Below are 12308 nucleotides of genomic sequence, written 5' to 3'. Positions count from 1 at the left end.
CTTTTGATTTTATAAAAATCATGAATGGTAAGTTAGAAATTCTTGTAATATGGAAAAACAGCATTTGCTAAAATTCCACAACCTATAAATAAACAATGGTAATTAATGATGAACATGATTTCAGATGTTATGGGTGATTTCTCAATTTATGGGTGGTTTCTCAGGAGTGAGCATAACAAAATTTGGCTTATTAAGACAAAGATGAGTTATCCTAAGAGAATTACTTCTTCAGTTCAAAGAACTATCAGGAAAACAGAAGCAAGACTTGAGTGGAAACTACCAATAATATAAGACAGGCTTATACATCAGATGAGATACATCAGGACAGACACACCCCCTCTTCCCTGTCCCCTCTAAAACTAGCCACAGGATCATCACTCAACTGCTCTGGAAATCATAATGCTTGTAGGGAATCCCAACGATTTTAGAGACAGCTTAAAGGAGAATCCCTAACTGACCCGAAGTCGTTCTTTCACTCTGTAAACTTTTGTAATCCCCGGGGGATGTACTTACCTGATTAACAATCTATAGTCACGTGTCCATAAGACTTTTAACTTCATGACTTTCCTGTTTTCATGTATCAATAGATCCTTAAAAATCTAAATTCCGAAGCAAGAACCATGGTGCATCATGTGAAGTCGCTGATAGGAAAGCCCACTTCTGTTGGAGTGCCTGAATTGAGTCTTGGCTTTGCTGTGCTTTGATCTTACTGCTGCAACCATTACTGCTACCATTCTTGCTTCATGGTAGCAGAAAGCCAGAATCAAAAATGGGAGCTGGAATTGGAACCTGTATGTTCCGATGTAAGCCAGGGATATCTTGACCACAAAACAAGATAATGAAATCGTTCAGTATCATTTCTTTTCCTGGCCTATGTGTGTTTGTGTGTGTGTGTGTGTTTGTGTGTGTGTGTGTGGTTAGAATCCTTTCTTCCTTTAGTTATGTCTATGCATGTGCAGTATGTTCTTTCCTCCTTCAAATTCAGATTGCTTGTGTGTTATAAGGGTAGCTCTGTCTAGATTTTGCAGTTGATCTGAATTAAACCTCCTTCTCTTCCTTTCTTGTGTTAGTCTTTTGCCTAAACTCAATTTGCTGTATCTCTGAATGTAAAGACAAGGCATGTGGAAAGAAATACACCAGGCAGAGTTCTGGCGAATCTAGTTTCTCTGTTTACTCGAAAATCCTGTTAAATACCCTTGGGAGTTGCTGTACCTGTTCCTCTCATTCGCAGGCATCTCCCAGTCCTGGTAACAGCATGCTCTCCTCAGAACTCAGCACAGTGCTCAGCAGGGTGCCATCCTGGCTGCTTTTCCTGTCTCTCTATAGGCTTAATTTAATTCATTTCTTTTTCAGGTTGGAGAGGGTTAGATGGAATTTTGGATTGCCTTGGTTTGTATTTTGTTTGTGTGAGCAGAGTAGGCAACTATTTGCCCTGAGCTATAGTTTGCCTGATTTTTCTTGTTAGATTTCAAAGTCAATGTGTTACTTTGTTCCACTCCTGCAAAAGGTTTCTGTTAATGTTCTCTTAGTTTATTTCCAGGTCTCTCTCTCTCTCTGTCTCTCTCTCTGTCTCTGTCTCTCTCTCTCTCTCTCTCTCTCTCTCTCTCTCTCTCTCTATATATATATATATATTTATATATATTTGGCAAGATAATTCTGTGATGCTATTAATTGATTCACTTTGCTTTAAAAGAAGAAACTTTTCGAAGTTCACAACTTGTACCCAAATCATTTTTAGCTGGAGATTCATGCCCACAGTGTGGAAACTGTACATGTGGACTCCACCTGTCTCCGCAGTTACCAGAAAGGTTCGGTGGGTTCTTTCCTCAGTGTAGTATAGAAATTAAGAGCTAGAAATTGGATCAGAGAGAAAAGTTTTATTTGCAAAGTCACCAGGTGGTTGTAGAAAGAAGAGGGAAGGGGAAAGCACCTCCCAGGAGAGGGCCAGAAGACGGGGTGCCTCCTGAAAGGACAGAGGGCCAGAAGACAGGGTGCCTCCTGAAAGGACAGAGGGCCAGAAGACGGGGTGCCTCCTGAAAGGACAGAGGGCCAGAAGACGGGGTGCTCCTGAAAGGACAGAGGGCCAGAAGACGGGGTGCCTCCTGAAAGGACAGAGGGCCAGGAGGTGGAGTACCTCTTGGAAGGACAGAGGGCCAGGAGGTGGGGTGCTGCTTGAAAGGGGAGCAGAAGACACATCAAAGGTTTTTGGAAGGGTCTTATGCTTTCAATCCTTCCCTGACCTCTCCTTGTCTTGGAGAGACCCTGCAAGGAAGATGTTACTCACTGATAGTCTCTCAGGCAGTTAGGAAAGGGCTGGGCAGTCCCTGTGCCACCCACTTGAAGCTGTGGCCAAGATCTCAGCAAGCTTGGGTGGACTCACCCACCTGTAGCGCTGATGACCTCACTTTATCCTCTCCCCTTGAGTGTAGTCAAAATCAATGGTTTGCTTTTAGTTAACATAATGTAGTAAGTTGGGGATGCTGTCTTCTCCATGGTGAAAACTATACTGATGTAACTCATCTAGCTAGGAGAATCTCTCCACCTGATCGAGCTCATGGACCTGTTGAGGTGGCTCAAAGAGGAGAAAACCAGGGTGACATTCAACCAACAAGCAGCTGGCAACCAAGAAGAGCAAGAAGCTGAGCCCCTCCTTCCTGGCAGTTCACAAGTGTCTCGGGATGGCTGACTCCAGGTGTTTAGAGCTGGCATAAGAAAGAATTTGAGGACAAGACACAAGTAAAGGCCAGCAGAAAAGTAAGATTTATTTGCATTAAAAGTGAAAGTACATACACAAGAAAGAATTCAGATATGCTCACACGAGAGGTGGACATTATATGATTTGGTCCATTCCCATTATACTGACCACAGGTATGTAGAACCATGCCTGGGTACAAGGCTTAATTATAGATCCATAAGGGATGGTTGGGGGGATAGGATTTGGTATTGTCCATTTATTTGCCCTTTTTGGAGATTGGGGATATGATGGCATCAGGTGTTAGGTGGAACTGGGTATGTCAGCATGGTAGTTTTATTAACAGTGATATCATGAGATAAAGGTGATTGCAGGGAAGCAACTGAAAACCAGTGGGGAGGTTTGGATGGAGCAAGTGAGGTTCCCGCAGCAGCTGGTGAGATCAGCTGCTCCTTGCAAACTACTTTCCAGTCTGCATTGCAAGAAAGTGTGTACTACTCAACAAGCACAGAAACTTGGAGAGGTTTCTTCCAAGAATAATCTCATCAAACTCTTGAGATGGAATTTCAGTCTTAGGCAAAACATTTTGATACCCTAAGCCAAGAATGCAGGAATCTAGTCCAGACTTGTGACACATGCAAACTGTGAGATCATAAATGTGTATTGCTGTGAGCTAAGCTTGTGATAATAAGACTGTCCTTCCCTAGTACTGGTTCTGCTCCAACGAAGCAGTAGTCTCCAATGTGTATATCCCAGTAACATAAGAATTTTAGAGATTCTTTAAGTGAAGAAAGGGCAGTGATATGGGATCAGGAACACCAAGGGTTTCCTGCATTGTGTGTTTTTTGGTCTCTATCAGAATGGAGACATTTATGTAACGATAATATAGTTGGGTTCATGTACACTGTTTGGCTGGGAAACAGAAGGCCACAACCTACGATAGAGCATGTGCCCAGCAATTCTTAGCTGGTGCAGAAAATGACAATAGTTTACTTGGAAGGTTTTCCAAAACAGTGAAAAACAGGTCAAAGTAGAGAAAGAGAACTTGTATTTCAGATTACAACTTCAGTGCTGAAAACAGATCATTCTGTTATAACGAGTCTCTGAAATCATCCTCTGTGTGTGTGTGTGTGCACTTATTTTAAATGGAGTCTATGTCTTAGTGCAATTTTAGGTTCCCAGCAATAATGAACAAAGGGTGTAGAGATTTGCATATCCCTTCTGATTCAGCATTCCTTTCTGATATTAAATCATGTCCATTTAGGAACATCCGAACATGGTATTTAGACTGAAGTTGTTTATTGTTAAGAAAATGATTTGAAACACTGATTTAAAATACTTTCATGGGTATATGTACGTTAGGCATAGTCTTACCCACACATTGGAAAAAAAAATCAAAGCAAGCTAAACAAATATACCCTTGGTGTGTAGACAGTTGTTCCTGGTCCTGCATGATTGCACTCCAGGCAAATGTTTCTGAATGTTCTTTTGAAGAGTTTATTAAACATCCTATAACATATTCTGTTAATTCCCCAAACTTGAGCTGTCATCTCAGCAAAATGACTGATTTAAAGTGGACTTGTTAGCTTCCTGCTAATGCAGATCCTGGAAGGTAACAAGAATGGATCAAGTCTTCACTTCTCTTCCACCCACACTGGGGAACTACATTGAGTTCTCAGCTCCCATCTTCACCCGCCCCAACCATTTGCAAATATTTGGGGTGGAGCTCTATGTCTGCTCATCTGCTGCCTTCTCTGTCTCTCAAGTAAATGAATTTTAAAATTAAGACAAATCAAAAAAGTATTTTTAGTAGATTGCAATGAGTTAAAACCACTATTTCAACTAGGGTGGCGATGAAGAGTGCCATGGCTCTCTAACAGAGCACTGTCCTTTGCAAAGGCTAAATGAGTCACAGGCTACTTATTTCTGTTTCAAAATGCTCTGTGGAGAAAACAGCCAGGTAGGTGTGTACCAGTAAATATCTCCTGATTGGCAACAACTTATGGCCAAGAAGATTCCTTTGACCACATATATAATTAAATAGTGAAACTTTATAAATGAGTGAAACTTTTTAAATGCCTACCAATCTGAGAATAGCTTAGAATGATGTGATTTGAATAGTCTTGCTTTTTGGTAAATATTTTACATATGCATACATAGTGCCATTTTAAAGAAGAATAAATTAACACTAATTTATGCTATCTGAAATGCCCTAGACTTCTTAGCTGTTATCAGAGTACTGACTTACCTCTTTGCCCTGGTCTACAGGACCACCCCTATTGTCTTTTGACTTGAGTATTGGCAGAATTCTGTGGGACTGAGATGGGACTGAGCAAGACTGAAGTGAAATCCTCTGTATAAGGAAGGCAGAGCATTTGCTTTTTACAGCAAGGAGTGGGAAAATTAGTTAACACCTTCTCTGCCTTAAGGTGTAATTGGATTCAGGAAAAGGCTAAGTTAAAGCAGGACCAGGTCTGACATGGAAAATCCTCACAAGGTAACAAGAATCAGTTTGGTTTGTTCGCTGTCATTTCTCATTATAGTCTTTGTCGTGAGAACAGATTCATGTTGTGCCATTTTCTGTTCTTGTTACAATCTTTTTCACATGAATAAGATATCAGGATGTTAATGTCTGGCATAGAGTATTCCATGTGTGATGATGCTGTGTAGCACTGCACTGACCTTTGCAATATTATGTATTCTGATTGGCTGTTCATTTCACCTCTTTCCCACAAGTTAATAAGGCTGTAAAAAGGAGAGAACTGAAATGGCCAGCCAGTCAAATTACAGAATATTGAAAAGGTCAGACAGCACAGCACAGAGGAAAGAAAATTATGGAATATATGGTGCATTCAAATTCTTGTGACAATGATTATAACAGGAATGAGAAAGAATATCCACTTATGTTATTTCAGATAGAGAGCCCTGTAAGATGATATTCCTGGGACAGCAATCATTTATGCATCCTTCAGCCACTCATGTAAAAATACCTACATATGCTGGCTTTTATTTTTTTTAAATTGCATATAAAATACACTAATATTCACCAAACAAACAGTTTCAAATAGTGTTGTGAGTCAATTGCTGTCTGTGAATCCGGAGTCCCGTATGGCTCTAACTTGAGTCAGGACATTCTCTTTCTGACAAAGTTCCCTGCTAATGCACTCATGAAAGCAGCAGAGGGTAGCGCAAGTCCCTGGGTCCTTGCATCCATCTAGGGGACGCTCAAAGAGTTGTAGGAACCTGGATTCTGTGTGGCCCGGCTCCAACCATTGCAGCTATTTGTGGAGAGAACTGGCAGATGGAAGATTTGTGTCTTCCTCTCCTGCAACCATCCTGCTTTTCCAATAAACAAAGAAATCTTTGAAAATAAAAGTTGCACCTTTAAAAATGTACACTAATGCTATCGACATTTTAGTTGAACTTAATAGTTGAAGACTCAAGGAAATGTGTTTTTGCAGTCAAATCTGTAGGCCATAGGTAGTTTAATTTCATTATTTATGCATTTAACATTTTTTTCTTTATAATAACATAGGACAGTGAGACTGAATAAATTAACCTCTTCAAAGGCCCTTTAGAATGTGGAATATCCTGAAACAGCAGAGAGGAGTTTATTTAAAATTTTCACATGATCTATATAAAACTTACTTTTTCCTTTTGAAGTATGATGTTGGCCAATATACAAAGAATTTTCAGGTCAGACACAGGGAGAGAAAGAATATATTTAAATCAGAGTCCTGAAGTTACTGATCTCAGATGCGCCATGAGAGTACTCATTTTAAAAAATGTTTTTAGGCATCTAACAACTGTATGATATTTTTGTAGTCTGCAAAGATAGCTCTGGTTTAAACACTAGTTCTGTACTAACTTTGGATGCATTATTTCACTAATGAAGGAAACACGGCAGAGCCCAAAGCTGGAGTCCAAAGGCATCATTAATAAGGATGTCAAATGTTATCTTGTTACTTTTAGAAGTAGAGGAAATGAATTTTGATCATTGCTTTAAGGCCAACCTGATTATAGATTAAACAACCACTGCTTCCTGGTCTTCCCCATTTGGCATGCACGCTCCTTAGGTCTGGGGTGGAACTCAGACCTGTGAATGTCTCTGGTTGGACACTCAGGTAATGCGGATACAGGTAAAAATCAAAGTGCTGATGTAGACCACCACATTTTGCAGAGCTTAGTGCGATTCTTAAAGCCAGACCAAGATGCAAATGGCGGACAAGAGGAACTGAATTGAAAATCTCTGAGCCTGGAGGTTGGGCGGTGGCAGGGGTGCAGAGGGAGAGATATAGGGAAGTATGTATGGTTCCAGAACACAGAAGCTGAAACAGACCTGCAACACCCACTTAAACTCACAAATCGGAGGCGGGCTGAGGCCGGCCAGTCAGGACTGGGGGCCTGCGATAGGAAATGCTTATCACTTCAGCATTTTCTCGCTTGATTTTTTGAGGCTGAGTCCAACTGGACTGCATTTTCCAGCCCATTGAGAGCAAAATGTGTGCTGTGAAAAGTGGTAAAGCACGACCCTTGGCAGGGAGGAAATCTGAAGACTTGCATTTTAAGAACCTTTCTCTGGGGTCTAGAAAGTCAAATTGGTGAAATTCCAAAAAAGAGACAGGAAGGATGAATGCTGCAATCTATAGCCTCGGCTTGGGTTTCAAACCTGGAGATGTTGAAATGGCTCTGAGGGCTGAAATCCTGCCCGTTGCAGCAGGGCTGTGAATTGAACTACGTTTGCAGAAGTGAAAGAACCCTAGGCTTATCCAGCTACATGGTTCCAGGACACAGACAAGTTGTTTCCTGAGCCGAGCAAAATGGTTATGTAATTGCATACTTCTCATAATTATTGACTAATTATATACTTCTTCTAATCACTGAGTAATCATTGTTCTATAACTAGAACTTAATGTGACAACTAATTGTATAATTACATGTATTAATGTTGTTATCTGGGAAACATAGAAAAAAAATGATACTTAATATCTCTACACCTGTCATGACATTTTCAAAGCTAACAATGATGCTTCATAGCTCAAAATTTGTTACAAACAACATCCAAGCAAGAAAGCATTTCCAGTTTTGTAATCATGTTGTTTACTCCTTGGTCTTGTATTTGCACTGGGCTGAACATTGTAGAGCTATGCCCTCATATTTTCATTTTAGAATTGTCACCATTTTGAGGTTTTGCATCCTGTAAAAAGTGTGCACTATTGCACTACCTCAGGTACAATCGAACACCTGCCCGAATCTCTGTAGGATAACGTGACCTTTTTGAAATTTTACAACTGGCCATGTGACAAGAGCAGCAGTGGTTTCAGCTGTAACTGATAATACTTCCAAGGAGCCAAATATCCTGGGACGAGAAAGAGATCTCAGATGTTGACAATGTAATTGTTCTCAGAGAATGCTTAGCGGGGACCTGCATTTAATTATAACTGGGGTTCTTGAGTGAAGGAATCAAATCTTATACATTTGGGGCTTATTCTCTTGCACCTTGTGGAATCTACTTCTTTCATACAGTTGGATATCAGTAACCTTCAGTTTGATCAAACTCATTAGAGGCAAAGAACCTATAACAGCTAAAATAGCATCATTTCAAAATAGCTTTTTAATACCTAAGTGCTTATCCAAGGCTGTTTTGCAGTCTCAGAACTTCTTGTTATTCTAGGTTGAACACAGAAAGAATACCACTTTGTATTCCCATTTTAAGATCTTGAAATAATTCCTCAAGTTATGAATGTCTTTATTTTGCTTTAAATTAATAGAAGTGGGCCCAGCATAATGGCTTAATGGCTAAATCCTCACCTCGCACTGCCAGGATCCCATATGGGCACCAGTTCCTGTCTGGGCTGTTCTGTTTTCCATGCAGCCCCCTGTATGTGGTCTGACAAAGAAGAATACCTTACTTTTATTAGTTTTTTTTTTGCTACATGACATATTTCTCTGTCTATAAATTATTATATTTATTTTTTGTATTTTACATTTTTGTGTAGACTATGTTTAATGAAAGTGTTCATAACTAGTTGTAGGACCGTCTTTATCATATTTAATCTGAATTAATTTTAGAGTTTAATGTTTACCCTGTTGGGATAGGTGGCATTGTTTGATAATTGGAAAACGGTACAATTGTAATTGGTAATACATGATCAGATCAGGACAAGCGATGGATAGATAAGCACTAAGGATACCACAAGGTGGTATAATTCTTAACCTTTTCCCAGTCCTAAATGTTTATCTTGGTGGCATCACTTGCAGGGATCACAACACCGTTCTATCTTTTGAGCTTCTGTGGATGATTTAGTCGGGTAAACAAATTGCCTTCCTTCACTGTCACGGTAGCTTCGCAAAGTGAGTGTTATCATTCCTGGGTCACATGTGGAAAACCAGAGGTTCAGATGATTAGATAATATTACGAAGAGAACACCACTAGGAAATGCTTGGATGAGGTCAAACGCATGACTCCCACCATCAAATCTGTGTTCTTTACTTTGCACTGTATTTCTGCTACAAAACTACATTACTTTTTTAGCCATAATTACAAGCTTTAAAATCTGTGTGAAAGACTGATTTTATTGTGTGTCCGCCTTTTACATTTTAATCATTCATTCTATATGCTTTGCATCAATAGCTGCAGGACTTTCGGGTAAGCTTGCCTTTCCCCTGGAAATCTAATACCCTATTTTTAAAATTCATTTGCAAAATTAGTGTAGAAAGCATTAAGCATATGTATAATAAAAAAAATTGAGCCAAGAAAGAAGGCCATTTTCATTATATCTTGGTATTTTTGCAGTTCCTTTCTCCTGTATTTTAACAATAATTAAAGGACCAGACATTGCAGCTCAATGGGTTAGTTCACTATTTGGGATACCTCCAACTCACTGAAGTGCTTGTTAGAGTTCCAGGTGCTCTGCGTTGAACCAAGCTTCTTGCCAATGTCCTTGGAAAAATGAATGAGGATGCCCCACATGGTCAGGTCCCTGCCATGCATACGAGAGCCCAAAATGAGATTATTAACTCCTGGCTTCTACCCAGGTCAGATCCTGCTGCCCCAACCATTTAGTGGATTGAACCAGCAGATACAAACTCTCTCTGTCTCTGTTCTTCCCTCTCTCTGTTAACTTTTTTTAAGTAAATAAATAAACCTTTCAAAATTAAAATAACTACCTTTATGAAATTTGGATAAAATTAAGAAATATTTTGTCAGAAGCAGCTTTATTTAAAATTTCCAGGAAAGCATCTGATACATACAGTATAAGAAATTCTCTAATTTTCTGTTGAGCCCTTTTCTTAACCCTGCTTCTTAACTCTTCTTAACCTCGAACATAGCTCAATGGTGTGGAAGGGAGAGAACAACAACAAACAAAAAACACACAGTGCTATTCTCAGAATTTTCCTATACATTATACCTGCTGAGATTTGAGAATGGGTTTGCTAACCCTTTGAAAGGATGGTGGTTCTGATTCCTGGTGAGGATACACGGTGAAGGCGATCCTTCTTATTGCCAAGCAGCCTCTGCATTTTCCCACGGTTAAAACAAAAATAGATCTTGGAATCAAAATGAACCTATATTATCTCCTAATCCACTTGATGTTTAGGCTGTGCTGGCCACTTCTGATTTGAAAGGCCATTAGACAAAGAAAAAGCAACTGAACTCTGAATCAAAATGAGCAGAAACTATTTCCTGGAATGATATATGGAATGTATAGCATACACTATTGATCAATTGATTTTGATTGATGGGTGAACTGTATATGTGAATCCGTGTAACATTTTGTTCACAGGTTGTAAAATCAAGAGCATTTGCATTGGTGACAGCACAAGGAATGTTATGAGATGCATGTCACAGTTCTGCTTAGGATAGTATGTGCAGGAGTCCAACAGAATTACTAAATAATAGCATGGATGAGTACTTGCATATTCACTAATTTTAATCTTTGTGCTTCTAATCAGCAGGTGGTAACTATACCCTTCTACATGGCACAAGAATCCTGCACAGCAGTGAAGAGTCCAACCTTTGGGTGCTCATCGATGGACTGGTTCCTTTTAGTAACTACACCGTGCAGGTGAACGCTTCAAATAGCCGAGGCAGCTTGACAAGTGAGCCTGCAGAGATTGCATTGCCTCCAGGGGGTAAGTCTATGAAAAATGGCAACTATTCCATTTTATATGAATCCCGAGAACTAAGTTTCCATTCAACATCTTATTTATTGTTGAAATTCATTTCTTTAGGACTTGGAGATCCAGTTGCATTTCTGGTTGTTCTGTTTGGTGGAGACACTTTCATTAACATACTTTTATTGTTTTACTAAGACTACGTTCATCCCCCCGACTGTGTGTGTATGTGTACATCTATGTTCCTAACTTTTTGCACATTAAAAATATCAGGGGATAGTTTTTTGCTTGAGACTTAACTTAGATTCAAAGTTTGAGCCTTAATGTTGTATTGCAAATGGTTGTCATTCCCAATCTTCTGAAGAAGCTTTTCTAGTTAACTAAGATGGCCAATGGTTAGTTAATAGAGAGAATGAGAAAACTCTACTCAAACCACTGCATAAGCACCTTTAAATTCCATGTCATAGTGATTACATTGTACCTGCGTGATATAGTCTGGAAAGTTTTACTTTAACTATTTGCATTACAAATTAGCCTGACTCATTCAAAATTATCATTACTTTTATCACAATCAGTTCCTACCTGTTTCACAATTTCTGGGAAATAACTGTTGCAAAGAAAACTCCTTTGACTTGGTACAAATGACCCTGAAATATATCTGGTACAAATGATTCTAAAATACAATGTTTGTCTCAAAAGAGCAACAGAATGATTCTTGGGCCCAGCACAATGGCTAACATGGCTAATCCTCTGCCTACAAGTGCCACAACTCATGTGTGTGCCAGTTCTTGTCCTGGCTACTCCACTTCCAACTCAGCTCCCTGCTTGTGGTCTGGGAAAGCAGCAGAGGATGGCCCAAAACCTTGAGACCCTGCACCTGTGCAGGAGACCCAGAAGGAACTCCTGTCTCCTGGCTTCAGATTGGCTCAGTTCCTGCTATTGTGGTGATTTGGGGAGTGAACCAGCACAGGCAAGCTCGCTCTTTCTCCCTTCTCTCTAAATCTGACTTAAAAAAAAAAAAAAAAAAAGGTAAGAGCCTGATTCTCAGGATGAATGTTTAGGAATATATGTTACCTGAAAATACTGAGGGAAAATGTCTCAGGACAGCCATTATCTGCCCAGTAGCCCAGCTTGCAGGAACTTATGAATTCTAGATTCAGAGAATGTTCCTGCCTTGTAAGTACTAGTGTGAAAGGCAGGATGCAGGCCTCTCCTATCCCAGAGAATTAAAGAGCGTCAAATGCTTAATCACTGGAGGAAAGAGAGGGTGAATCTGCCATGTGCATGAAATATCTCCCCCAAGAAAAGATACATATGTGGAGTATCATGAAGACCACCCTCTGTTATCTACCTTCTATGACATTCTAAGAATTCATGGGCTTATTGCTATGGCTCAGTGGCTAAATCCTCGCCTTGCACATGCTGGGATCCCTTATGGTCGCCGGTTCATGTCTCAGCTACTCCACATCCCATCCAGCTCCCTGCTTGTGTCCTAGGA

At 39.9% G+C, this 12308-nt stretch overlaps 1 protein-coding gene across 1 annotated transcript in view; it reads left to right on the top strand.

Annotated features, from left to right (window-relative positions):
- USH2A (usherin) overlaps nucleotides 1-12308 on the top strand; it is a 617249-nt gene that overhangs the window by 351747 nt on the left and 253194 nt on the right. Inside the window, exon 37 of the mRNA XM_040985311.1 lies at nucleotides 10649-10828. Coding sequence (XP_040841245.1) covers nucleotides 10649-10828 — 180 coding nt within the window. The remainder of the gene's footprint in view (nucleotides 1-10648; nucleotides 10829-12308) is intronic.

This window comes from Ochotona curzoniae, unplaced genomic scaffold (assembly GCF_017591425.1).
Source record: "Ochotona curzoniae isolate NIBS_2020 unplaced genomic scaffold, NIBS_Ocur_1.0 contig_430, whole genome shotgun sequence".
Classification (NCBI taxonomy): domain Eukaryota; kingdom Metazoa; phylum Chordata; class Mammalia; order Lagomorpha; family Ochotonidae; genus Ochotona; species Ochotona curzoniae.
Note: the sequence above shows the minus strand (reverse complement) of the source record. Positions and strands in the feature narration are given on the sequence as shown.